This window comes from Macaca mulatta, chromosome 7 (assembly GCF_049350105.2).
Source record: "Macaca mulatta isolate MMU2019108-1 chromosome 7, T2T-MMU8v2.0, whole genome shotgun sequence".
NCBI lineage: Eukaryota > Metazoa > Chordata > Mammalia > Primates > Cercopithecidae > Macaca > Macaca mulatta.
In genome coordinates this window covers 53,675,568-53,702,084 of record NC_133412.1, presented here as the reverse complement: position 1 = coordinate 53,702,084, position 26,517 = coordinate 53,675,568, and the positions used below count along the sequence as shown (strand labels likewise).

The 26,517-nt window shown below is 52.9% G+C and overlaps 2 protein-coding genes across 9 annotated transcripts in view; one reads left to right on the top strand and one right to left on the bottom strand.

Annotated features, from left to right (window-relative positions):
• The window catches only part of IMP3 (IMP U3 small nucleolar ribonucleoprotein 3), a 76,688-nt gene that overhangs the window by 14,415 nt on the left and 35,756 nt on the right, over positions 1–26,517 (top strand). For 2 of the 7 annotated variants that reach the window (XR_013395162.1, XM_077938047.1), the window contains exon 1: positions 18,324–19,150. The exons of 2 other annotated variants lie outside the window; for them this stretch is intronic. Coding sequence is in view for 1 of the 5 variants with exons in the window: in NM_001261712.1 (NP_001248641.1) it covers positions 18,357–18,911 (555 nt within the window). In the remaining 4 variants the exon portion in view is untranslated. Of the gene's footprint in view, positions 1–10,831; positions 11,370–18,302; positions 19,426–26,517 lie in introns of those variants that run through there. 3 more of the 7 variants (XM_077938050.1, XR_013395160.1, NM_001261712.1) reach the window with 3 other exon arrangements.
• Positions 862–10,861, bottom strand: SNX33 (sorting nexin 33). Of its 2 annotated transcripts, XM_077938052.1 has the most exons (3): positions 9,239–10,861; positions 8,974–9,016; positions 862–2,508 (listed from the first exon to the last, which is right to left on the bottom strand). In XM_077938052.1, exons 1-3 carry the CDS (start codon positions 10,442–10,444, stop codon positions 2,255–2,257), a joined length of 1,503 nt encoding a protein of 500 aa, XP_077794178.1. In that variant the 5' UTR covers positions 10,445–10,861; the 3' UTR covers positions 862–2,254.

Sequence of the window (26,517 nt, the reverse complement as noted above, 5' to 3'; positions counted from 1 at the left end):
ATTCCTCAGAAAGTCCCAAATCTGACCTAATGTTGACCAAGGGCCAGGGGGACTCATTCCAGAAGTTCCTCTGAGGACTCTATGCCCTGAACAGGGAGTTCTGCCCGCCCCTTCCCCCACCGCACCTGCTGGACCTTCCCCATCTTCCTGCACGAGCTCCCTGGTCCCTGGCCTAGCCAACCTTCCCTGACGGCCTTGACCCCGGAAGCCCTCTCTCCACCAAGTCCCCATTGCCTCCAAAGGAGAGCCAAGTCTCAACCAGTACCCTCCTCTCCTCTGTGGATGAATAGATCCAAGAGCAAGATCTGCTCATCCTGACCAGGGCACCCCCAAGGGCACAGCCAGCATCCTCTTCAGTTTCCAGTGTGGGAGCCTCTGCTCTGTTGGATACCCAGGACAGCTTGGGGAAGAGACACAGCTTCTGAGTCCCCCACTTCTCTCCTGTGGACTAGGGCTTTTCAAGGGCAAGGCCAGGGCATGGCTGCTTGGGGAGAGGAGCCACCATCTATTAAATTGTCCTGGGGCACAGCATCCTGTCCCTTCCTCATACAACCCTCAGCCCCAGATCACAAGGCAATACAGCCAGTCCCCTGGGCAGCACTCCACCCATTTTAGAGACAACAGTGCGTTCTAGAGAGGGATGGATCCACCCGGGGGTCCACAGCCACCTCTAGCTCCTCCTGCCTGCTGGCACCTTCCACCAGCACAGCCCTCCCCCCAACTTTTGAGGTCCTGTGGTAAATTTGTGCCCACCAGGACCTCAGAATCTCATCCAATGGCTCCCAGGAGCAATTAGGCCTCTATCCTTCTTCCGCCCTCCACCTTTCTGGGATCCAAACAGAAAAAGTCATGCTTGTGTTATCTTAATTGTAAAAGGTTTATCAAGAAAAAAGATTCAAGCAGCAGTATCCAGGAGGAGACCATGACCCCCCTGGGGGCAAGGAGGGCAGTGGTGACACAGGTCAGCACCCCACAACAAGCTGCTGGACCACACCCTGACCTGGGTGGGGAGGAGGCAGTAACTCCTTGGGGATGTAAACATAGGTCAGAGACAGCACAACCCCACCCAGAGCGGGGGCCTGCATTCCAGCAAGGCAGGCAGAGAGCGGGTGGGCAGGCAGGCAGGCCCCTGTCTTTTTCCTCTTAGGTTTCCCATTGTACAACAGGAGGGATCTGGGGAAGACAGTGCCAAGGAGCCCAAGGACCCTGGGATCCTGGGTTTGGACCTGCTTCGAGTGTGGGGAGTTATTGCTGGTGAACTCAAATATACAGTCGCTTTCGAGAGTCTTCTCCAGGAAGGTGTCACCAGGGATCTGGGGCCCAGGGCTTATACCTCAGCACCTTGAACCCGAGGAGGGAAGGATGCTGCAATGGTCTCCTACCTGAGAGAAGCTGGGGGCCCAAAAGTGGAGGGTAGTCAGAGGCCTACAGGAGGGAGATGGCCTGTAGCCCCCTCCTGCAGGGGACAGGGTGATGCAAGGACAGTCAGCAACATGGGAGCAAGGGAGATCCCTTCCTACCACACAGGCCAGAATCCCCAAGGAAAGCGCACCTAACTTGCTTGGAAAGTAAGGGAGAGAAGAGGGAGATGTTTGCATGTCTCCATAACTTTGCCCATGCTGTTCCTCTCCCCTGAAAGTCCTTCTCCCCATGTACTGTCTGGCAGGCCCTTGTCATCCTTTAAAACACTGTCCGAATGTTGCCTACTCCATGGAGTCTTCCCTGACCAGTGGAATGCTGTGGCCCCTTCTATGAGCTTCCAGAAATCCCTCACTTAACCATCAGTCACACTGCATTGACTTTGTCTATGTCTAACCCCGACCTTCACTGAGGACTCCTGAAGAGCAGGCAAGTTACAGCCCTGGGTGCCCAGTGTCCGACCCAGGGGTGCAGCAGGCCTCGGTGTCTGCTGAATGGATAAGGCAGCAGTGGCCAGGTGAGCAAGCAAAATAGGCTCTAGGGGAGGCTGAGACCCTGGCCTGACCTTCACTGACTAACCGGCAGCCCAGGCCTTGGCCTCGAGGGCTCTTGGCTCCATTCTCACCCCTGCTGTGCCCCACTTCTAAGGAGTGGGGAATTTCCCAGGGGTACTCATGACTCCTTGAAAGCTCCTTCTCCCAGGAGGCAGGACAGGCCGCTTCTCTCCCCAACTGCTGACCCCTCCCCCAGCCACTGCTGGTATAGGGAGGTTGGGAAAGTGGGGTACACTGCAGTGACCAGGCCCGGGGGAAGGAGGGGGCCTAGGCACACGCGGTCAGAGGTTGTCATACATGCGCAGGGTCTTCTCCAGCTGCTGGCCCACCCGCTGGTAGAAGAGGATCTGCTGGCGCAGGTAGTTCTGCATCATGTGCTTGAAGTCGAGCTCACGGCGCTGGTGGAAGTGGTTCATCTCGGCCTGCAGGGCGAAACCCACCACGCGGCAGCGCCTGCGAATGCCATCTGCCTCGTCCTGCGCCATGCGGCCCTCGTCACTCATGCGTTGGCTCTCCTTCACTTTGGCGAAGGCGCCTGGCATAGGCAGAGCAGAGGACAGCGTGTTAGGGCTCTGATCTCCATGTGCTCCCTATACCCTTGAGGGCAGACAGCACCCTCATCAGTTCAACTCGGACCTCACTCCCGAGCCCCAGGCCCACATTCCAGCCACCTGGGTGTCTCTGCCAGGACATTCCCCAGGTCCTCACCCTCAGTACCTCCTAAACCAAGCACATCATCTTCCCTCCAAATTTGCAGTGCCACCAGTAGCCCACACGTGACCAGTCACAGCCTTGCTTGATGGACTATGAGTTCAATGAGGATACAGCCTGTCCTCAACCTCTGTGTGTCCCTGGTACCCAGAACAAGGCCTGGCCCACAGCAGATCCTGATATAGGCCTGCTGAACTGATTCAACCCTGTCCATCACTGGACTGCCACAACAGTCCCCCCACGGCTCCCTGCCCTCTGCCCCAGCCTCTGACAGGTTCTCTGCAGCATCTGAAGAGGTCTTCCACGCTGGGCACCTTTCCTGACTCTCCACCAGCAACAGATCAAGGTCCACACCAATCTGCCTGGCCTGGGGCACCCTCACCTCTGGAGTTGGCCCCTGCATGCATTCCGCAGTGACCCCCATGTTCATCAAACTCACCTGGCTCTTTCCTACCTCTGCCCCCTGGATTCCTATTCATAATTCATGGTCCCGATCAGGTGCCACTTCTACACTGGAGCCTCTCCCAGTTCCCCTGACAGAATGCCTCCCCCATGTCACCTGTGCCCTGGCTCCCCACTCCCACCCCCATCACACTTATGATTCTAAAGCAACTCTTCAAAGGCCACCTGGTGTATCTCCCAGACATGCACGCCCTGTTCCCTCCTCATCCCAGCCCCCAGGGAACTAGAGGAGGTTGTGTAATAACCAGGTAACAGATGGGGGGTGGAGACGAACCTGAGCAGAGGACCCAATTTAGAAGAATCTGAATGAATGAACAAGCAGTTGGTGAATGAATTTCAGTTCTGAATTAAAAGGGACTTGACTAATTCTGCCTTTAAGCCAGTAGGGACAGTTGCTGGGAAGAGAAGGAAGTTTGCCTGTGCCTGGCACTCAGTCACCGAGGGCTACAGGGAATCCACCATGCAAAGAAGATTAGGAGGTGGGAAGGGTTGGCACAGCGAACAGCACACCCCTGAGCACTTCAAACGCACCCACTGCACACAGACAGCATGCTCAATATCCATGCTTTCCCACTTCTCCTTTAAGGAGGGCTCTTGAGGGCCGTCTAGATGGTATTCTCTTCACTCCCTGACTGAAATTGTCCAGTGCTTTCTAAATGCATTCATTGAGCACTTACTGTATATCAGGCCCAGGGCTCTACATGCTGGGAATAATTCTGGATGCCTTTAGAAGGGACAGCATCCATGTTAGTTGACAAGTGCATGGCTAATCGGCTAATAGTAGCATTTCAGGCAAACAGACTCAAGTTCAGAGAGTCTCCAGGGCTGCTCACACAGCACCCAAAAGAAATCTGCAGTCCCCAGCTCCCAGCCCACTCAGTCCTTCTGCCACCTTCCCTGGACCACCTCCTGCACCATCTCAACAGCCCAGCCCTGGGCAGCAGAAGGGGGATCACCCCAAGGCCCAGGATAGGACCCAGAAAGAGACATCAGAGCTGGAAAGGCCCAAAAGGTCAGGTGTCCGACCCTCAATTCCACCTCCACCCTACTACTGTACAGAGGAGGCCAAGGCCCTGAGGGACAGGAACTTGCCCAGAACTCCCAGCCTCTGTCCTGCCTGGTCCTCCACAGCTGGGGGTTGGACACCACTTCTGTTGCAGGGAGTACATGCTAGGTCCTTCGGGCATGTGTGTGGGGCCCCCAGACATTGGACACAGGGATTCAAGAAGGTCCCAAGGAGTAGGAAGAACCGTAACAAGAAAGGTAGAAAACAGCAGGGTGAAGAAACTGGAGTTAAACTTCCACAGAAGGAACCCAGCTAAACGGGAGATACTGAACTAGCCTGGATTCCACCTGCCTGAGAAAGTTGGCACAGTGGAAGTGCATCTGTAGACTTTTCCTGCCCATGGCCTTGAAGGAAGGAAAGGTCTCTTTTGCTAATGAGGAGCCCAAAGAGTAAGAATGAACCCATTGCAATGGTTAGGTATCAAAGACAGGCAGGAGGCCAGGGATGGGGAGCAAAGGCCACAGAGGTCGGGGGGAAACAGAGGCCCCACCCTACTCTCCGTTACCCCTCCACCCTGTGACTCAGCTCTGGGGCCAGGACCAGCTAATGCTAATGCACCCCACCCCACAGGCTGGGAGTCATGGCTCCGGCCTGTCCAGCATCCCCCCTACATTCTACTTAAGACTTAACCTGAGAGCTGAGGACCCAGGAGGACCTCCTGCCTCAGCACTCCTCTTACAGGCTGGGTCCCAGAAATGCAGAAAGGAGGGCTGGAGCCCACCAGCTGCAGAGTCCCAGGGATATTCCCTAAGCTCCCACCTCAATCCATCTTGCCGCTACCTCTTGGAGATAGCTAACATCCACCCCAGGTTGGGGGCAGGAGGGAGCAGGAGGTCTGAGTCTTAGTCCTAGCTGTGTCCTCTCCAGCATGCCACTGCTCTTGCCTGGGCTCCAGGTCTCCCCACTGCCCAGTGGGACAGGTTGCCCTAGATGTGATGTTGTTGACAACCTCTCATACGGTATAGTGCTTTAGAGTTTCCACATCTGTAAAATGGGATAATAATAGTACCCGCCCTATAGTATAGTTGAGGCTTAACTGAACTAATATGTACATAGTAGAAAGGATCGTATCTGAGATAGAATAGGAGCTTCAGATGCTACATGCTATAGCTTGAAAACTACTTTTCTTTTCTTTCTTTTTCTTTTTTTTTTTTTTTTTTTTTGAGATGGAGTCTTGTTCTGTTGCCCATGCTAGAGTTCAGTGGCTTGATCTCGGCTCACTGCAACCTCCGCTTCCCAGGTTCAAGTGATTCTCCTGCCTCAGCCTCCCAAGTAGCTGGGATTACAGGTGCCCGCCACCATGCCTGGCTATTTTTTTATATTTTTAGTAGAGACAGGGTTTCACTATGTTAGCCAGGCTGGTCTCGAACTCCTGTGATCCGCCCACTTTGGCCTCCCAGAGTGCTGAGATTACAGGCATGAGCCACGGAGCCCAGTGCAAACTGCTTTTCTATGCATGAGCTCACAGCAAGTACCTTCAGGTGGTAGCTCACAGCAGAGTATTATTCTCTTTGTTTACGCCTAGGGGGGTGAGGTAGAGGGAGGGCTAGATAATGGCTTAGAACCCAGAGGCTGAACCCATCTGTCCCCAAAGCAAGAACTTGTCCCTACAATGGCCACTTTGCTTTGACCACGCTGTCCCTGTGGCCCCTCTATGGATGCTCTGTGGTCCTGGGCCTATCTCTAGCCCATGGGACCAGTGAAGGAGCACCCAAGCCTTCCTCCCTCCTCTTTCCCCTTCTGGCTCAGCTCTCCATCCCTGGGGATCCCCTCCCCTGTCTGGAGGGCACAGTAGAAACACAGTAGAAATCCTGGGCTGCGGAGTCAGACACATTGGGCGCCAGCTCCTGCTCTGAGGCTCATCTGCATTGCTGCACCTCGTCTGTAAAACGGAGGTGACCACATTGCCCTCCTGACCTGTCATGAGCCTTAGGACCAGCCCTGCTCTTGCTGGCTCTTAAGTTGGGGGGCCATAGGTCCCGGCTTGCCCCGGACAGTCCTGGACACTTTCCCCTTGTTGTCCTGGGATCACTATTGCTAGGGCCCCCTTTTATGCCCCAAACTGCCTATGGTTACCCTTCTCTTAGGAGACCCCTGGATTGGGCTACAGGGACTAGGCCCGTGGGAAGACCAGGCTCCTTTCAGCTCCAGCCAGGGTTTATGTCCCATTTTATTTCATTTTATTTTTATTTTTGAAAAGCATACAAATTTGTTTAATGTAAGTTTCACATGACATGGAGCCCTCCTAAGGAAATGAAGACCCTCAGGTCCCATTTTGTTCACCTAGAGACTGAGGGGAGAAATCTCTCCCAAAGTCATGTCAGATGCAAAGTTTGTCCAAATCCTGGTCTCCTGACTCCCACCTAGGCCTCCACTGTCCTTCCTCCCACACACTCACCACCCATTCAGATGTCCAGACAAGCTGAACAGAATCCTTGGGGCCCAGGACCCAACTGTTCTTCTCCTTTCTGTGAGAAGGGCTCCACCCCTAGGGCCAGCATAGGACCCCCTCCTTATCACCCCCATTGGGCTGTGGTCCCCAAAGCCTGTCCAGTTCTGTCTCAGTACCCGCTCCCTAACTTGCCCCACACCACAGGCCTGGGAGGAGCAGTGCGGAGCCCAGAACTTAGAGTAAGCCAGAGGGGGCTTAGCCCATTGGTAGGGTTCATCCCGGGAAGGGAAGGAGGTGGGCTGGCCTCTGCTTCAGGTCAAATGCATCAGCACAGAGGACAGTGGCCCCTGACTCTTAGAAACACCTCAAGTCGAAACTCAGAAATGGCCTCTCTCAGTTCGGTCTCTCTGCCCAGGGTCAGAAAGGCCAATCCGGCTTCCCCCTCAGCCTGGGAGGCCCTGGTGTCCTTCCTGGGTGTGGGGCTGCCCTAATGCCCTCACCTCTGTTCTGGGTGGGGGTCCCCAGCCACTACATGGGAGCATCTGTTTAATCATTGCGCTCCCCCTCCTGCTGCCTGCGCAGGAACAAGCCATCTAAGGAGCTGGTTGAACCAGCCTTCCCACTTCTGCTCAGGGAGACACCTGCCCCAGTGGGCCCCCAGCAGGCCTGGCCATCTCCCCTGCCCTATTCCTGCCCCAGAGCTCAGAGTCAGAGCTAAGGTGTCATTCTGCTTCTGAACCAGACCCTCCCCAAGAGTCCCTTCCCACCCACTCCCTCGAAGACCTGACCTTCCCTTGTTTTACAGACCAGGAAACTAAGACCCAGAGAGACAAAGGCACTCCCCAGGGATGCACAGCAATCTAGGGGCAGAGCCAAGACTAGCACTCAGGTTTGTGTTTCGTGGAGTTCAGAGGAGGAAGAAGAAAGGTAGAGATGAGAAAAAAGAAAAAAAAACAGGAAGAGGAAGAGGATATAGTGAGGGGAGAAAGGAGGCTGGGAGCTAGAGAAGTTATAGAAGTCAACCTCTTGGTAAAGGAAAGTAAGGCCAGCTTACCCCAGGTCCTCCCTGGTGGTGGTGGGTGACATGTTTCCTGTTCCCCAGGCTCAGTCCAGAGGTCTGCCTCCTGGCCCCACCCAGAGTCAAACTCCCCACCAAGCCAGGCCTGACCTCAGGGCCCAAGGGCCAGGGAGCCAGCTCCACGCCCTGCATACGAGTTACCCAGCAGCCCCAGGGAGGATCACACCTCTCTCCTGACATCTGCCCTCCTAGCTGTCCCCAGGACTCAGGTACCTGCTGGGGCAGTCACTGGCTGTCTCCTCAGGCAAGAAGAGAAGCCAGGCTTGGGAAGCAGGAGTTGGATAGGCCATGTGGGCAGTGCCCTGGACCCCTGATTCCGCAGCCTGGTCCAGCCAGGGTGCCCCTGTGTGACCCAGGATGAGTCATTTCCCCGGCAGTTCCTTGACAGCCCCAGCAGTAACAGGCAGAGGCCCATCCTGTCCCTCCCCCACGGAGGGGGTCATGACAACTGAAAACACGGCTAGGCTTGGGAAGCGGCCAACATGGACGTGTCCTTGGGGAGGTAGCAGGAGGAAAGGACAGTCCCAGCCGGGCCACAGGCTGTGCAACCACTCTTCTGTGGACACTAACTCCTTCATCCGCAAAATGGGGACAGGGATCTTCCTGCACACAGACAAGACGCTCATAGAGAGAATACACAGTGGTGAGAGTAACTTGCAAAGCTGCAAAGGTGGGGAGGTGAACTTGCAAGGGGCAGAAGACAGGCCCCCACTCTGAGCTCTTGTTATCTGGGTTGGGTCTCTGTCTCCCAAGGGCCTACCGGCTCCTCCAGGGCAAGGCCTGGGGCCCGGTCATCTGTGTGTTCTCAGAACCCAGCATGACACCATGCATGATGGGTAAATGAGATCCAGAGAAAATGAATGAATTGACAAGAAGGTAAATATCAAGCTCCATGAGGACAGAGACCAGGCCTGTGCACAACAATATTCCTGTACCTAGAAGCACATTTGCACAGATACAGAGTTGATACTCAACATGTTTGTTTGTTTGTTTGTTTGTTTTAGAGACAGGGTCTCACTCTGTCACCCAGGCTGGAGTGAAGTGGCACAATCGGGCTCACTGTAGTCTCAACCTCCTGGGTCCAAGTGATTGATCTTCCTACTTCAACCTCCCAAAGTGCTGAGATTACAAGCATGAGCCACCATGCCCAGTCCAACACATTTGTTAAATGAATGATTGAGACAGAGAAATAAAGATAAGTTGCTCCATTCTATCCAGGCCATCCCCATCTCCCCAGGGCCCAGCAGAGAGTCAGACTCAGGATGGGTTTCCTGCCTGCACTGGGTCTTACCTTTCTGTAGGTGGATGATGTCAGGGAAGTTAGAGAGCAGGCCCTGGTAGAGAGACAGTGTGTCCAGCATCTGGAAGAGGTCATTCTTGGGCTGCTCAGCAAACATCTCCCCGATGGCTTCATAGGTACGGCCCGTGTGAGAAATGGCACTGTTGAGGGCCTCAGAGCAAAAAGGGGGGTCCATCTGGAAGGAATGACTGATGGCCTGGAAGGCACTGCCCAGCTTCTGGAATTCCTTGCGGAAGCCCCCCACGTGTTTACGCACCAGCTCTGACGCCACGGTGCTGAGCTGCAGGACACTGTCGTCCATCTTCTTACTGAAGGCCTTGAAAGTGTCCACGCGATCTTCCACGTCCTGCAGGTCCTGGTGCTCGGTGGGGATCTGGAAGGTGAGCAGGAAGCTGGCACCCACCATCTCATCCTTCTCCGCCCGGCGTTTGCCCATCTTCCACTGCTTGTCATCTAGGCAGCTAAGGAAATGCTGGAAGCCTTCGTACTGGGAGAGCACAGGGTGGCTGGTCATGTGGTCCATCCAGAGGATGAGTCTCCGCTTCCGCTTTTCAATGAAGTCCTCCTCGAAGCGGCCTGTGGCCTGCTTCTCAGGCAGGTGGGGCACTGAGATGACAGTGAACTTGTGTAGCAGGCGGTTATAGAGCCAGTCAAAGTGTTTGTAGCGCCGGTAGACAGGTGAGGCAGCATGGGTGGGTGTGAGCTTGTAGGAGATGTAGCTTTTGATGCCCTTGAACTTGGTCTGTTTTGTGGGGTCCTCCACAGAGCAGGCAAATGGGTGGGGGTTGGCCTTCCACTGGGGGCCACGAGGGCCCATTTCAATGGAGTATGTCTCAGCGATCTTGGCCATCATGGGCACATCACCTAGGATGAAGGCCTCCACTCCAGAACGCACAAAGCATGAGAAACGGTTGAGGTTACGGCCCACCACACTGCCTCGCTTGGCAGATGCCAGGCTGTCCTGCCGCTCCAGTGGTGGCTTGGGCCGGAAGGCCATGTGCTGGCTGGGGTAGGCACCAGGGTAGGAGAGGTTGAGGGGAGGGTGCCCATTGGTGCCCAGCCCACCAGCCCGTGGCTCCTCCACCACTGTGCATCCATCGTCCCAGTCATCCCAATCATCATCATCATCCTCCTCGAAGCTACCCTGGTTTGAGAGGAAGCCACTGCCCCCACCACTCCTAGCTGGGTTGGCCACACTGGGGCTATTGTACAAGCTCACGTGGGCCCCCGGAGAGCCTGCAGGGCTGCTGGAGTAGTCAGCATGGTTGGTGCTGATGCCAGAACGGACGATCTCCACGTAAGAGGCAGGAAAGAGCCCTGTCTCCCCACGGCTGTTCTGGCCCTGCAGCCAGCCATCCAGTGAGATCTCGCTGAAGATGACCAGGTCCTCATCCTGCTGGATGCTGATTTCCTCCTTGTTCTCACTGTGAAAGTCATAGAGGGCTCGGCCTTTCAGTGCCATGGTTGGGCTGGGTGGTACAGACAGATGGGAAGGAGAGGGTCCTGTCCAGACCCGGGATGCTCACAAGGAAGTCCAAGAATGCACTCGCAGCTGAATGGCGCTTACACAGTTCAATCTCTCAGGTCCTAAGGTGGGGTCTCAGCACCCACAGATGCTGTCCAATCTCCTGCTCTTCAAAGCAATGTCCACGGCCCAGAAACTGCCCTATCAGGTCTCCGGGCATATGCTTGTGAGCAGGGAGGGCTCATGTCCATAGCCTCCTCCCTTAGCAGCCCCTGGGGGATTAGAGGGGAGTCTCTCCTAACTCCTACTCCCAGAAGAAAAGTCAAGTGACCTGGAGAAATCTGCCCTGGAGGGGAAAAATTCGACACTTTCCACTGGAACAACGTTCTAAAATAGAAGAGACTCACTCGGAAACCACCATTCCAGAAACCCAGGCAGGGCTCGGCTGTCCCTCTGGCTCCCAGATTCTTTTGGCCACTCTCGCTTTGGGAGGCTCTCACATTCCTCTGCAGATCTGCCCCTTCCTCCTTCCTCCTCCTCTTGCTCCTGGGCCACTGGGTTTTCAAATATCCGGAAAATCCAAGAGGGGCAAGGAGAAAAGCAGCAGCCTCCTGAATCGAGTCCAAGGGTGGATGTGTCCGGCTTCACAACGAGCCAGGCCGGGAAAACAAGGACTGAGGCTTACACAACAGGCCGCCAACTCTTCGACCCCGGCTGCGCAGCCGGAGCCCCCGCCGGCTCGGGCGCCCTCTCCCCGCCCCAGAAGTGGCCAGTCCCAACCCCGGAGGAAGGAGGGGGCGCGACGAGGCGGTCGGGCGACTTCTGGCCAGTCGCTGAGTGGTCTCTTTTGTTTGCCTAATTCCTCAGCAGTTTCTGAGACTGACGCTGACCCTGCTCTGAATCCCAGGAACCCCGTCCAAAGGTAACCCCAGCAGAAACCAGTTCCTCACCCGGGACTTACGACCCCCGACCCCCACCCTCGCGTGCACGCACACACTCAACAGTTTGGAGTTTGGAGAGTGAGCTCCGGCGAGCAGATGGCGCGGCTGGCCGTCTGTCCGTCCGTCCTCCGCTCCGCCCTGCGGGGCCCGGCCAGTGGGGGGCGGGCTGCGCCCCCAGCCTGCCTTCCCCTGCGCTCGCAGACCCTCCGCGCCGCCAGCGAGAAGGCAGCTCCAAAACAAAAACGCGATTCCGGGAGGTGGCGTCCCGAGGAAGGAGGGGATCGCCAAAGGGGAGGTGAGGGGTGGGGAGAGGGAGGAGGGAGGGGGAAGCAGGCTGGAGAATCGGGCAAACTCCGCTGCACTTCCGTGCGTCCCGGCGGGGCAGGGACGGCCAGCTCCGCCCTCCCGCGGGCCCGGGGCGCTGCAGCCGAGCCCCCGCCTACTCCTCCGCGCGGCTTCCCATCTGGCCAGTGCCCTCGCTCAGTCCCGGGCAAGAGGGAGGAAACGACCCGGGAACGAGGGAGCCCGAGAGCCTCCGGGGCTGGTCTCTGGGACCGCCACCTCCTCTGCTCTCCCTCCGTCTGTCTGCCCTCGCCGGGAGACACCTCACGCCCCCGTGGTTGGAGCGCCCGGCGGTGGAGCTTGCCAGCCACTGCTGCCTCGCTTCCTGGACTCCGTCATCCTCCTGCCTTTTCCGTGACGCAAATGGAGTAAAACTCCCAAAGTTTGCAAAGCGTGGGGCTGCAAGGAGCACCGCGCCAGAGCCAGGATGGGGAAATCGGGCCGGGCGGGGAGAGGTGCGTGAAAAGCCGTGCCAGCTGGGGTTGGGGAGCAGAGTCGCGGGCTCGCCTTCCCACCTTCCCATTCCCCACTCCTGCTCCGCAGGGACGGGGTCGTGGCGCAGCTCGGAGATTGTTTTCCGGAGGGGTAGAAACGGCCTGCGCGTTCCGGGCGTCTGACCTAAGATACCGACAGCTGAGGGTGCAGCACCCTAGCCAGATAGGGCGACCCTGCCCTGGGCGACTAGCTTGGAAGGAGGGAAAGACACTACCCTACATCTGCAGCGACAGGGAACAAGTCTAGGTGCCACCCGGTTCCGTGTTGCTTAGTGCGGCAGCGGGACTGGATGTTCTGTACTAGCCAGGGGCAGCAAGGAGAGAGGTGGTCAGGTAGAGAGTCTTGAGGCAAGTGGGATCTGATCCTCGGTCAGCATATCGGGAACACTTTGGGCACTGAATCTGCTAGGCACTGTGCTGGGCACTGGGGAGTACACCACAAGTCAGTCGGGGTTCCTATCCTGGGGGGCTTACAGTCCATCCTCTCTTGTCTTTAATCAATCCATTCTCAGTCATTCATTCAGCCAAGTCATGCACTCAAGAAACATTAACTGAGTATCTACTCTGCACCAGGCCCCTGAGCTACAAAGACAATTAAGACATTATCCTTATTTTCCAAAAGCTCAGATGTGTTGTGACAAGTAGACAAATGCTCCCTGCCCAGTGTGACTAGTCAGTGCCATGAAAAGTGCACATGAGGATACCTACTCCAGCCTGGGTGGAGCAAGGATCAAGGAAACCTTCCTGAAGGAAGAGGTGCCTAAGATGAGGCAAAGGCTTCAGGAGGATCCCCTTTCCTGGCTGTACCCTGGAGTCTTGTCTACCCTGTCCAGCTAGATCTTCCCTTCATTCTCTCTCTAGTCACTTATTGCAGATTAACTGGTACAAGGTAGTTCTGCTAAAGATGGATACCTTTGGCTGTTTTGAGGGACATGGTTCCCAGACCTCTGGCCCCAAAACCCAGTTTCACTGGTTGAGTGAGTGCATCCGACTAGCTTTGCAGGTCTGGCATTTGACCAGAATAAAGGCCTGTGTACAAACCCCAGAAGGCTAGGTATTAATTTGCACAGCGAAATAAAACTGTCAAGCAGAACTGAATTTCTGCATCAATAGATCAAGGCAGTTTGGGCTACCCCTTTGGAAGCCCAGTTACCAGAAAGTTAGCTCAGTGAGTCCGGAACCTCCAAGAGGGGAAAAGGTATGACGAGTCTCTTAGTCAAGTAACCTTAAAACCTTGTTTCCTGTCATGGGGCAGCCTTGATTCTAAAGACACAGTTCCTCCTAGCATCTCTAAGACTGAATATACGTTTTCCCCACATGCTTTTAGGACCCCTCTTCCCTGTGATCTATCTTCTGTCCACATAGCCTTTCTCTAAACTGAGTTTAACAATAGCATCAGGGCCGGGTGCAGTGGCTCACACCTGTAATCCCAACACTTTGGGAGGCCAAGGCAGGTGGATCACTTGAGCTCAGGAGTTTGAGACCATCCTGGGCAACATGGTGAAACCCCGTCTCTACTAAAAATACAAAAATTAGCTGGGCGTGGTGGCGTGTGCCTGTAGTCCCAGCTACTCAGGAGGCTGAGGCAGGAGAATCGCTTGAACCCGGGAGGCCAAGGTTGCAGTGAGCCGAGATTGCACCCGCCACTGCACTGCAGCCTAGCGACAGAACAAGACTCCATCTCAAATTTTTTTTTTACTCCACTTTCCCCACCAGCTATTGCCCCATTCCTCTGCTCACCTTTGCAGCAAAATTCCTTGAAATAACTCTCTCTCCTAAGTGCGTCCAATTTCTTTTCTCCTGTTCTCTCTTTAAATCCCTCTAGCCAATCTTTTACTCCCACACTCCACTGAACTATTCTTGTCAAGGTCATCAATATCCTTGGTGTTGCTGGACCCTAATGGTATTATTCTCAGTCCTTCTCTTATTTAACCTTTTGGTAGCATTTGTTTTTTTGTTTTTTTGTTTTTTTTTGAGACGGAGTCTCGCTCTGTCGCCGGGGCTGGAGCGCAGTGGCCGGATCTCAGCTCACTGCAAGCTCCGCCTCCCGGGTTTACGCCATTCTCCTGCCTCAGCCTCCTGTGTAGCTGGGACTACAGGCGCCCGCCACCTCGCCCGGCTAGTTTTTTTTGTATTTTTTTAGTAGAGACGGGGTTTCACCTTGTTCGCCAGGATGGTCTCGATCTCCTGACCTCGTGATCCGCCCGTCTCGGCCTCCCAAAGTGCTGGGATTACAGGCTTGAGCCACCGCGCCCGGCCACCTTTTGGTAGCATTTGACCTGGTTGATCACTCCTTCCTCCTGGATACACTTTCTTCATTTGCATTGGAGAGAACATACTCTCCTGATATTCCTTCTACCTCACTGGTTCATCCTCTTCTCTCCAATAATTCTTTTTTTTTTTTTTTTTTGAGACGGAGTCTCGCTCTGTCGCCCAGGCTGGAGTGCAGTGGCCGGATCTCAGCTCACTGCAAGCTCCGCCTCCCGGGTTTATGCCATTCTCCTGCCTCAGCCTCCCGAGTAGCTGGGACTACAGGCACCCGCCACCTCGCCCGGCTAGTTTTTTGTATTTTTTGGTAGAGACGGGGGTTTCACCGTGTTAGCCAGGATGGTCTCGATCTCCTGACCTCGTGATCCACCCGTCTCGGCCTCCCAAAGTGCTGGGATTACAGGCTTGAGCCACCGCGCCCGGCTTTTTTTTCTTTTTTGAGACAGAGTCTTGCTCTGTCGCCCAAGCTGGAGTACAGTGGTGTGATCTCGGCTCACTGCAAGCTCTGCCGCCCGGGTTCATGCCATTCTCCTGCCTCAGCCTCCCGAGTAGCTGGGATTATAGGTGCCTGCCACCATGCCCGGCTAATTTTTTGTACTTTTAGTAGAGACGGGGTTTTGCCATGTTAACCAGGCTGGTCTCGATCTCCTGACCTCGTGATCCGCCCACCTCAACCTCCCAAAGTGCTGGGATTACAGGCGTGAGCCACGGTGCCCAGCAAGCCTCCTATAATTCTTAACATTAGAGTAACCACAGTAGAGTTGTCCTCTTGTCTTTTGTATCCACAGGCACTCCTTTGATGATCTCATCCAGCCGAATGACTTCAAATACCACTCATTCTAGTAATGCCCAATTTTTAAAATCTCCAGCCCTTTTTAAAAAAAACTCCTAACTCATATATCTATTTCTCCTTGACATCTCCCCTCAGAAGTCTAATGGATGCCACCAACCCAAAATGTCCAAAATTGAATTTCTGAACCAGGTGTGGTGGCTTATGCTTGTAATCCCAGCACTTTGGGAGGCTGAGGTAGCAGGATCGCTTGAGCCCAGGAGTTCAAGACCAGCCATGACAACATAGTGAGACCCCATCTCTACAAAAAATTTAAAAATTAGCGGCCGGGTACAGTGGCTCACATCTATAATCCCAGCACTTTGGGAGGCCGAGGTGGGCAGATCACCTGAGGTCAGGAGTTCGAGACCAGCCTGGCCAACATGGCGAAACCCCATCTCTACCAAAAATACAAAAATTAGCCAGGCGTGGTGGCAGGTGCCTGTAATCCCAGCTACTTGAGAGACTGAGGCAGGGAGAATCGCTTGAACCTGGGAGGCGGAGGTTGCAGTGAGCCGACATCACGCCATTATACTCCAGCCTGGGCAAGACTCTGTTTCAAATAATAATAATAAAATAAAAAATAAAAAATAGTCGGGCATGGTGGCATGTGCCTGTAGTCCCAGCTACTCAAGAGGATCGCTTGAGGCTGGAAGGTTGAGGCTGCAGTGAGCCCTGGTTGTACCACTGCACTCCAACCTGGGCAACAGGGTGAGACCCTATCTCAAAAACAAAAACAAACAAAAAACATAAGTGTCAATCCTTTGCTCAAAACCCCAAAGTATCTGCCTCTCAACATAAAAGCCAAAGTCTTTTCAAGGGACTACAAGCTCTTTAATCTCTTCCTCTCCTCCTTGCCCACTCTGCTCCAGCCAAAATAGCTTTCTTATTCTTCTGACATGCCAGGCACATTCCTGCCTTAAGGCATTTCCACTGTTTCCTCTTCCTGAAATGTTCTCCCTCTAGATATCCACACATGGCTTACACCCTATAAAATATCACCTTCTCAGTAAGACCTACTCTGGGGCCAGGTGCAGTGTCTCATGCCTGTAATCCCAGCACTTTGGGAGGCCGAGGTAGGTGGATCACAAGGTCAGGAGATGGAGACCATCCTGGCTAACACAGTGAAACCCCATCTCTAATAAAAATACAAAAAATTAGCCAGGCGTGGTGGCGGGTGCCTGTAGTCCCAGCTACTCAGGAGGCTGAGACAGAACAGCTTGAACCCAGGAGGCGGAGGTTGCAGTGAGCCAAGATCATGCCACTGCACTCCAGCCTGGGTGACAGAGCAAGACTCCGTCTCCAAAAAAAAAAAAAAAAAAACCATTAGATTTTAAAAAGCAAATGATCTGTATTAGTTTTCTGTTTTAGAGACAGGATCTTGTTCTGTTGCCCAAGCTGGAGTGCAGTGGTGTGATCATGGCTCACTGCATCTTTGAACTTCTGGCTTCAAGGGATCCTCCCCCTTCTTACCCCAAAACCCCCACCAGTAGCTGGGACTATGGGTGCTGCCACCATGCCTCGCTAATTTTTTTTTTTTTTTTTTGTCCACAGGGACTGAGTATTACTATGTTGCCCAGGCTGGTCTTGAACTCCTGGGTTCCAGTGATCCTCCCACCTTGGCCTCCCAGTGTTGGGATTACAGGCATGAGCCCCATGCCTAACCTGGTGATGTTTTCTTAAACTGGCTAAATTCATGAGTATTTATTATACTTTATAATTTACATATTATGTTTATTATTTTCCAGATATCGAATTTTTTTTTAATATATATATTTTTTGAGACAGGGTCTGGCTCTGTTGTGCAAGCTGGGGTGCAGTGGCACCATTGTAGCTCGCTGCAGCGTCCAAGTCCTGGGCTCAAGTGATCTTCCCACCTCAGCCTTCCAGGTAGTCAGGAATACAGGCACACACCACCATGCCTGGCTAATTCTTTAAGAATTTTTACAGAGGCAGGATCTCGCTTTTATCTTTTCTTTTCTTTTCTTTTTTTGCCTAGGTTGGTCTTGAACTCCTGGCCTCAAATGATCCTCCCACCTCAGCCTCCCAAAGTGCTGGGATTACAGGCGTGTGCCACCGCGCCCCACCCAGAAATATTGTATTGTAAAAGACAATGAAAAGCATACAAAACAAAAATGATCAGTGAGAAGTTAAATGCCTGGGCAAAAAGGGGTTAGGTCTGCAGCGCTACACCAGATGTAACTTACAGCTGCAACTAGCCGAAACAGCATTACATTTGTTAACTCAATACTTGGTGGCCAGAAATTTATGTCAGGATAATTCATTTGAGCACAGACTAAAGGGTTTGGACTTGTACTTATAGTCCAAGTTTCTCAAACTTGCTGGGTTTTATGAATCATCTGACACCTTAGTTAATAATACAGATGTCCAGGCGGCTCCCTTATAGATCCCGATTATAATGTGCGCCTAGGAAGCGGCCAGGCAATCGGGATTTCATGGGTTCGGTGCTACCCAGCCCAACGTGACAATGAGAGATCGCTCTGCTTGCCAGGTGAAGGACCTGACGCTGGCGGGAGGCGGGGACTACCAGGTCAGTCCCAGGACAGCCGGCTCCGGCAAGCTCCCCCACGGCATGGCAAGAGCCCAGTGGAAGTTAGCACAGTAAACCCAATCAACAAGCCGCAGTCACCCTTCTTCCCCAGAAATGGCCTCTTCAGCTCTTGCGGGGGAGACTCTGAAAGTCCCCAAAGGACAGAAGTCTAGGAGGAAATGATTGCCGCACAAAGGGATACAGTCTTGGCTACTAAAAACCCCGCGTAGCCGCCTAGGGACCCGCCCCCCAGCGCAGGGCTTCTACCCCCTCCCTATGCAAACGCGCAGAAAAGAAACGCGAGATCCCAGTGCAGGGGCGTGGTCCCACCCTGGCCAATGGAAAATGAGGGCGTGACTTTAAGCCTTTCTTTCATTGGCCCAGGGTCCCAGACCGTCCAGGTCTTGGTGCGCCGCGGCGGAAATCGCGCGGGTACTGAAACGCACTATCTGCTTCGGGTCCTGGTGCTGCGGCTGCCGCCATCATGGTGCGGAAGCTTAAGTTCCACGAGCAGAAACTGCTGAAGCAGGTGGACTTCCTGAACTGGGAGGTCACCGACCACAACCTGCACGAGCTGCGCGTACTGCGGCGTTACCGGCTGCAGCGGCGTGAGGACTACACGCGCTACAACCAGCTGAGCCGTGCGGTCCGTGAACTGGCGCGGCGCCTGCGCGACCTGCCCGAACGCGACCAGTTCCGCGTGCGCGCTTCGGCCGCGCTGCTGGACAAGCTGTATGCTCTCGGCCTGGTGCCCACGCGCGGTTCGCTAGAACTCTGCGACTTCGTCACGGCCTCGTCCTTTTGCCGCCGCCGCCTTCCCACCGTGCTCCTCAAGCTGCGCATGGCGCAGCACCTTCAGGCTGCCGTAGCCTTTGTGGAGCAAGGGCACGTACGCGTGGGCCCTGATGTGGTTACCGACCCCGCCTTCCTTGTCACGCGCAGCATGGAGGACTTTGTCACTTGGGTGGACTCGTCCAAGATCAAGCGGCACGTGCTGGAGTACAATGAGGAGCGCGATGACTTCGATCTGGAAGCCTAGCGGATCTCCCACTTTCCATGGCTGTCTTTTACAGATGGGAAAACTGAGGCCTGATTCTGGAGATTCTATGAGGGTGCTTTCCCCAAGGGTGTCAGATGGTCGTAGGTTCTTAAGAACTTGATTCATCAGTGGCAGGCCTTGCATAGAGCCACGGGAGATGCGTCCTTGTTTTCCAGGAAATGTTCTTAGAACTTGGACTACTGATTATTAATTGACTCTGCCTTGGAAAGCAGTGGGAAGTAAGTTGGTGCTGCACTGGGGTATTGTTGGCTTCTTGTGTTGGAAACTTGGTAATCTAAAAGGAAAAACCGCAAATCCCTACGCCCTGTTTCCCTTTATCTAGTCTTGTAGTTGGACTGGTTCAATTCGTTTAACTCCAATTCTTGCTCCTGGCCGTGGTTAAGCTGTGTACAGATGATGGAGAGTTTGGCCTTAAGTTTTTATAAACTGAGCGAGACTAGTGTTCAGGATCTCCTCCCTTGTTTAAATGCCAATAAATGCCGCAACTGCTTTGTAAGTGCAACTTTTTAATCTGTCTGGTTTTCCTTTATTTTCTCTAGAGATGGAGTCTCGCTCTGTCACCCAGGCTGGAGTGCAGTTGAGCGATCTCGGCTCGCTGCAACTTTCGCCTTCCGGGTTCAAGCAATTTTCCTGCCTCAGCCTCCCGAGTAGCTAGGATTATAGGCACCCGCCATCGCGCCCGGCTAATTTTTGTATTTTTAGTACAGTCAGGGTTTCACCATGTTGGCCAGGCTGGTCTGGAACTCCTGACCTCGTGATTCGCCCGCCTCGGCCTCCCAAAGTGCTGGGATTACAGGCATGAGCAAACTGTGCCCAGACTCTGGTTTTCTTATATAGAGTCATATTTATAGGTCCTAGGAGCCCAGAGAAGAATAGGGTCAGCAGCGAGCGACCTGCCTATGGATGAGATGTGCAACAGGGGCCAGATGTGGAGGATGCAGGATGTTGTACAGGATTGGGCAAATTTGTCACTTTACCAGTCCCTTCCTTGGAATGAGTGTTTTGGCAGACCTCTTCCTCACATAACTTCCTGTTGATATTCCAGCCCCAGGAAATACCGTATTAGAGGGCTGGGATGTTTGCTTGCCTAAGGAAATAATCACCCTGTAGCTTGGCCATCTAGCGGTTAGAAGTGGCCTGGGAGGTTCCTGAAAATTTAGATGACAGCAGTGATAGAGAATTAGAAGGGAGACTACCAAGTTTTACTCAAGATTTCTTTATTATTTTTTCTTTTCTTTCTTTTTTTTTTTTTTTTTCACACAAGGCCCGGACTGGAGTGCAGTGGAGCTGGCACAGCTCACTGCAGCCTCCATCTCCTGGGCTCAAGCCGTCCTCCCACCTCAGCGTCCCCAGTATCTGGGATTATAAGCATGTGCCACCACACTTGGCTAGTTTTTAATCTTTGTAGACACAGGGTTTTGGTATGTTACCCAGGCTGATCTCAAACTCCTAAGTTGAAGCAATCCTCCTGCCTCAGCCTCCCAAAGTGCTGAGATTACAGGTGTGAGCCACCGTGCTTGGCCAGGTCCTCTAAAAGGAGAATAAATAGGATGCTGAGATCAGTGGATTGGCTTTTAGGGGTTCCTTGTTCGCTTCCCTAGGTGAGGCAGCATTTGGTGAAGAAATGATGTAGAGAAGGGGACTTACTACATCATGGGATGATGTCATACCAAGTACTTCTGCTATATGTCAGCCCCATTTTTAAGTGCACCACCTGTATTGGCCCATTTCAACCTCCCAACAATCCTATAAAGTGGAAAATCCAATTCTCAACTTTTCAGATGAGGGAACTGAGGCAGAGCTGGGTCAAATTACCAAAGATTATGTAGCCAGTAAGCAATGGACTGGGACTGTGTCAGTATCAGCACACCCAGCCCTTGGTGTGTGTCAGAGTTCAGAAAGAGTCTCTGAACTTGAATTTACAAACCAGCAGAGAAAAGCAGCAGCACTAGACAATGTGATCGGTCTCCACAGGATGCTGTATAAAGGTGTGAGGAGGGAGCAAACATTGTACTGGGAAGGCTTTAAGGAAAAGGTGATATTCAAGTTAGGAAGGGAACGAACTCTCATCTAGGCCCTGCTAATGCTAGGCTGCCATTCACTCTTACCAACAACTCTGCAAGGTAGTTGGTGGTATCTGTAACTTCAGTTTGGGAAACAATTGGAATAAGAACTTGTCCAAGGCTAGGTTTCAAGTCCAGTCTCACGTGACTCCAGAGGCCATGTTTATTTCAGTGCTGTCCCTTTAGAAGTGGAAGGAGAGAGAATCCTGCTCTCCAGCTCTGGTGGCTGGGCATAGTCTGCCCATTTGGAGGAACATCCTCAGGACTCCCAAGATTGTGGATCTCATGGAGGAAAAGAAAGTGACTGTACAAGGCAGGACCTCTGTGGCCCTCCAGACCCACAAGGCATGGCAGATAGATCAGCCCCCTTGGAGTAATTGGATCCTGCACCCATGACCCAAGCAGATAAAAACCTCAAAATTCAGGCCAGGTGCGGTGGCTCATGCCTGCAATCCCAGCACTCTGGGAGGCCGAGGCAGGCAGATCACTTGAAGCTAGGAGTTTAAGACCAGCCTGTCCAACATGGTGAAACCCCGTCTCTAGCAAAAATATAAAAATGAGTCAGATGTGATGGCACATGTCTGTAAACCCAGCTACTTGGGAGGCTGAGGCAGAAGAATAGCTTGAACCTGGGAGGCAGAGGTTGCAGTGAGCCGAGATCATGCCACTGCACTCCAGCCTGGGCAACAGAGTGAGATTCCGTCTCTAAATAAATAAATAAATAAAACAAGAATAAAAGCTTTAGACTTAAGAAAAAAAATCTGCTAGGCATGGCGGCTCACGCCTGTAATCCCAGCACTTTGGGAGGCTGAGGCAGGAAAATTGCTTGAACCCGGGAGGCAGAGGTTGCAGTGAGCCGAGATCGTGCAACTGCACTCCAGCCTGGACAACAGAGCAAGACTGTCTCAAAAAAATAAAAAAATAAATAAATAATCACTCAGCTAGCTAATAATGGCTACCCCGACAGTGCTTACTACGCCCTAGGCTTTGTGCTGTCTCATGTAGTCCTCACAACAACCTTATGGGCACTATTATTGTGGCCATTTTATCGCTGACAAAACTAAAGCTCAAAGATAATAGCTTACCTGAGTCACAGAGTTAGTGATGGAGGCAGGTTGCACCTAATTCCCTCTGGCTCCGGGTTCTACAATTTTAGCCACTCAGTTACACCGGGAGTGAGCCTACTATGGCTTAGAGCAGTGGTTCTCAAACTTGAGCATGCCACATTTGAACCTTGGGAAAGATTGTGAAAACAAATGCTGTCTCCACTCCCTTCATGTTTCTTTCTTTCTTTCTTTTTTTTTTTTTCTGAGACGGAGTCTTGCTCTGTCGCCCAGGCTGGAGTGCAGTGGCTGGATCTCAGCTCACTGCAAGCTCCGCCTCCCGGGTTCAGGTCATTCTCCTGCCTCAGCCTTCCGAGTAGATGGGACTACAGGCGCCCGCCGCCACACAAGGCTAATTTTTTGTATTTTTAATAGAGACAGGGTTTCACCATGTTAGCCAGGATGGTCTCGATCTCCTGACCTCGTGATCCGCCCACCTCTGGCCTCCCAAAGTGCTGGGACTACAGGCATGAGCCACCGCGCCCGGCCCCCTTCATGTTTCTGATTCAGGAGGTCTGGGGTGGACCTGAGAATTTGCATTTCTAACAAGTTCCCAGGTGATTTTGGTGCTGCTAGTCAGGGGACCACACTTTGAAAAGCACAGGGCTTGTTCCTAGCCCAGTGCTTGGCACAGAGCAAACATCACACAGATGCTGCATCCTATTCCAGCACCAGAGGGGCAGAGAGGCTGCAGGGGCTTCAGGGAAAAGGGGTCTTGCCTGCCTCTGACTTGCTGTGGGACTAGGGGCATAAGCTGCTTCTCTCTCTAGGCCTCCCTCCATCTCCCTTCTATGATAGGAAGAGGCAGGATGAGATGGCTCTAGTTTCTGCTCTGTTTCTGATTTAGAGAAAAGGATATAAAAGAGTGCTGTCAACACTTGCAAAGTAGAGAAAAATTTAGAGGTGCTTTGCTGCCCCAACAATCCCCAGCCCTGGCTCAGGAAAGCTGTGCAATCTTTAAGACAAACCTTGGTTTTAACATCCAAGAAAGGCTGGGTGCAGTGGCTAACGCCTATATTCCCAGCACTTTGGGAGGCCGAGGCGGGTGGATCACCTGAGGTCAGGAGTTCCGGACCAGCCTGGCTAACATGGAGAAACCTCTACTAAACATACAAAGAAATCTCTACTAAACATACAAAAAATTAGCCTGGTATAGTGGCGGGCCCCTATAATCCCAGCTACTCAGGAGGCTGAGACAGGAGAATCGTTCGAACCCAGGAGGTGGAGGTTGCACTGAGTCGAGATCAGGCCATTGCACTCCAGCCTGGGCAAAACTTCATCTCAAAGAAAACCCAAAAAAAATCCAAGAATGGGTCCCAACTTTGAAGCCCCTGGGCAGTTTGTAAAGGACATTTTCCCCCTACCTGGGGCCAGGCTGCTTCCCTGCATGGAAGGGCAAAGTCTCAGCAGAGATGAACCAAATCACTCACTCATTCAGCAAATGAGCTGAAAATCAGGAGTGAAAGTAGACCCCTTAAAATATAAGGCAGGGGCCAGGTGCAGTGGTTTACGCCTGTAATCCCAGCACTTTGGGAAGCTGAGGTGGGAGTATTGAGCCCAGGAGTTTGAGACCAGCCTAGGCAACATAGCAAGACTTTGTCTTTACAGGGGGAAAAAAAAAAAAAAAAAGTAACTGGGCTTGGTGGCATGCACCTATGGTCCCAGCTACTCAGGGAGGCTGAGGTGGGAGGATCACTTGAGCCTAAGAGGTAGAAGCTGCTGCGAGCTGTGATCTCAACACTGCACTCTAGCCTGGGGAACACAGGAAGACCCTGTCTCCCAAAAAAAAAAAAAAAAAAATTACAGGGCAGGTAACATTCCATGGGTCCATGGGATAAAAATCAGGGATTTTGGCCAGGTTTATGCCTATAATCCCAACACTTTGGGAAGCCAAGGTGGGTGGATTGCTTGAGTCAAGAGTTCAAGACCAGCCTAGGCAACATGGCGAAACCCCATCCCTACTAAAAATACTAAAATCAGGCCAGGCGCAGTGGCTGAAAGTGCTGTAAACGCTCTAAGTGCTGTAATCCTAGCGCTTTGGGAGGCTGAGGCTGGTGGATTGCCTGAGCTCAGGAGTTTGAGACCAGCCTGGGCAACACAGTGAAACCCTGTCTCTACTAAAATACAAAAAATTGGCCAGGCGTGGCAGTGTGCACCTGTAATCCCACCTACTCGGGAGCCTGAGGCAGGAGAATTGCTAGAACCCAGGAGGCGGAGGTTGCAGTGAGCTGAGATCACGCCACTGCACTCCAGCCTGGGCAACAGAGCAAGAGTCCGTCTCTAAAAAAATAAAATAAGGCCGGGCGCGGTGGCTCAAGCCTGTAATCCCAGCACTTTGGGAGGCTGAGGCGGGTGGATCACGAGGTCAGGAGATCGAGACTATCCTGGCTAACATGGTGAAACCCCGTCTCTACTAAAAATACAAAAAACTAGCCGGGCGTGGTGGCGGGCGCCTGTAGTCTCAGCTACTTGGGAGGCTGAGGCGGGAGAATGGCGTGAACCCGGGAGGCGGAGCTTGCAGTGAGCCGAGATCACGCCACTGCACTCCAGCCTGGGAGACACAGCGAGACTCCGTCTCAAAAAAAATAAAATAAATAAAATAAAATAAAATAAAATAAAATCAGCTGGGTGTGGGGGCAAGCACCTGTAGTCCCAGCTACTTGGAAGGCTGGTATCGGGGGACTGCTTGAGCCTGGGAGGTGGAGGTTACAGTGAGCCAAGATCACATTGCTGCACTCCAGCCTGGGTGACAGAGTGAGACCCTGTCTCAAAAAAAAAAAAAAAAAAAAAAAAAAAGGCGCAGTGGCTCACGCCTGTAATCCTAGCACTTTGGGAGGCCAAGGCGATGGATCACGTGAGGTCAGGAGTTTGAGACTAGCCTGGCCAACATGATGAAACCCCATCTCTACTAAAAATACAAAAAATTAGCCAGGCATGGTAGCACGTGCGCCTGTAATCCCAGCTACTCAGGAGGCTGAGGCAAGAGAATCACTTGAACCCTGGAGGCAGAGGTTGCAGTGAGCTGAGATCGTGCCACTGCACTCCAGCCTTGGCAGCAAGACCAAAACTCCGTCTAAAAAAAAAAAAAAAAAAATCAGGGATTTTGGAGTCCATAAGGGCTGAAAGTCTGGATTAAAATCCTCACCCTCTGCCTGTACCTAACCCGGGCAAACTATTTCCCCTCAAGTCTGGGCAAGCACTTTTGTCTGCAGGGAAGAGATTCTCTTGGGCTCACCTAAGTAGGCGTCAATTTATTTATTGTAGATATAAGTAAATCAGTCATGGAGAGGTTATTTTATAACAAGTTAAAGACTAACAAAACAGCATTTTTAAAGACTTACTCTGTGCCAGGTACTAGTCTAATCACCTCACCTAGATGAGCTCAATGAACGCTGTAACAACCTTATGAGCTAGGTGCTGTTGTTAACCACATTTTACAGAGAGGGTAACTGAGCACAGAGGGTGAAATAACAAACCCAGGCAACCGTGCCAGCAGGTAACTGAGTCTGGATTTGGATCTAGGCCATCTAGCTCCAGGGCCCAAGACCTTAACCCTTAACCACTTTCATGATTCCTCTCACCCAGGACTGGCTCAGGGACCTTGGAATGGGGGTGGGGTGGGGTGCGGTGGGAGTAGGGAAGAGGTTTGGCTCCCTTGAGCTTTAGGGTCCCGTGTGGCTATAGTTTCTGCAGCCTGGCTCCTGTGACTCCCTTTGTTGCCTGACTTTGCCACCCTTTCACGTCTGCTTCTTCCTCCTAGCATAATTGGCTTCTTTTTTTTTTTTTGAGATGGAGTCTCATTCTGTTGCCCAGGCTGGAGTGCAGTGGCACAATCTTGGCTCACTGCAAACTCTGCCTCCTGGGTCAAGTGATTCTTCTGCGCCAGCCTCCCGAGTAGCAGGGATTACAGGCGCCTGCCACCATGCCTGGCTAATTTTTCTATTTTTAGTAGAGACGGGGTTTCACCATATTGGCCAGGCTGGTCTCAAACTGCTGACTTCGTGATCCACCTGCCTTAGCCTCCAAAAGTGCTGGAATTACAGGTGTGAGCCACCGCGACCAGCCATAACTGACTTTTTTTTTTTTTTTTTTTTTTTGAGACGGAGTCTCGCTCTGTCGCCCAGGCTGGAGTGCAGTGGCGCGATCTCGGCTCACTGCAAGCTCCGCCTCCCGGGTTCACGCCATTCTCCTGCCTCAGCCTCCCGAGTAGCTGGGACTACAGGCGCCCACAACCGCGCCCGGCTAATTTTTTGTATTTTTAGTAGAGACGGGGTTTCACCGTGGTCTCGATCTCCTGACCTTGTGATCCGCCCGCCTCGGCCTCCCAAAGTGCTGGGATTACAGGCGTGAGCCACCGCGCCCGGCCCTGACTTTTTTTTTTTGAGACGGAGTCTCGCTCTGTCGCCCAGGCTGTAGTGC

What these genes read in the sequence shown, in the direction of transcription:
- SNX33 (XM_077938052.1), bottom strand. Translation starts at nt 10,444, where the DNA reads ATGGCACTGAAAGGCCGAGCCCTCTATGACTTTCACAGTGAGAACAAG. An exon ending in GCACCGTGGCGTCAGAGCTG is followed by an intron (nt 9,017 to 9,238) that starts GTGCGTAAACAC and finishes TCTCTCTACCAG; the next exon opens with GGCCTGCTCTCTAACTTCCC. An exon ending in CATCATCCACCTACAGAAAG is followed by an intron (nt 2,509 to 8,973) that starts GTAAGACCCAGT and finishes TGCCTATGCCAG; the next exon opens with GCGCCTTCGCCAAAGTGAAG.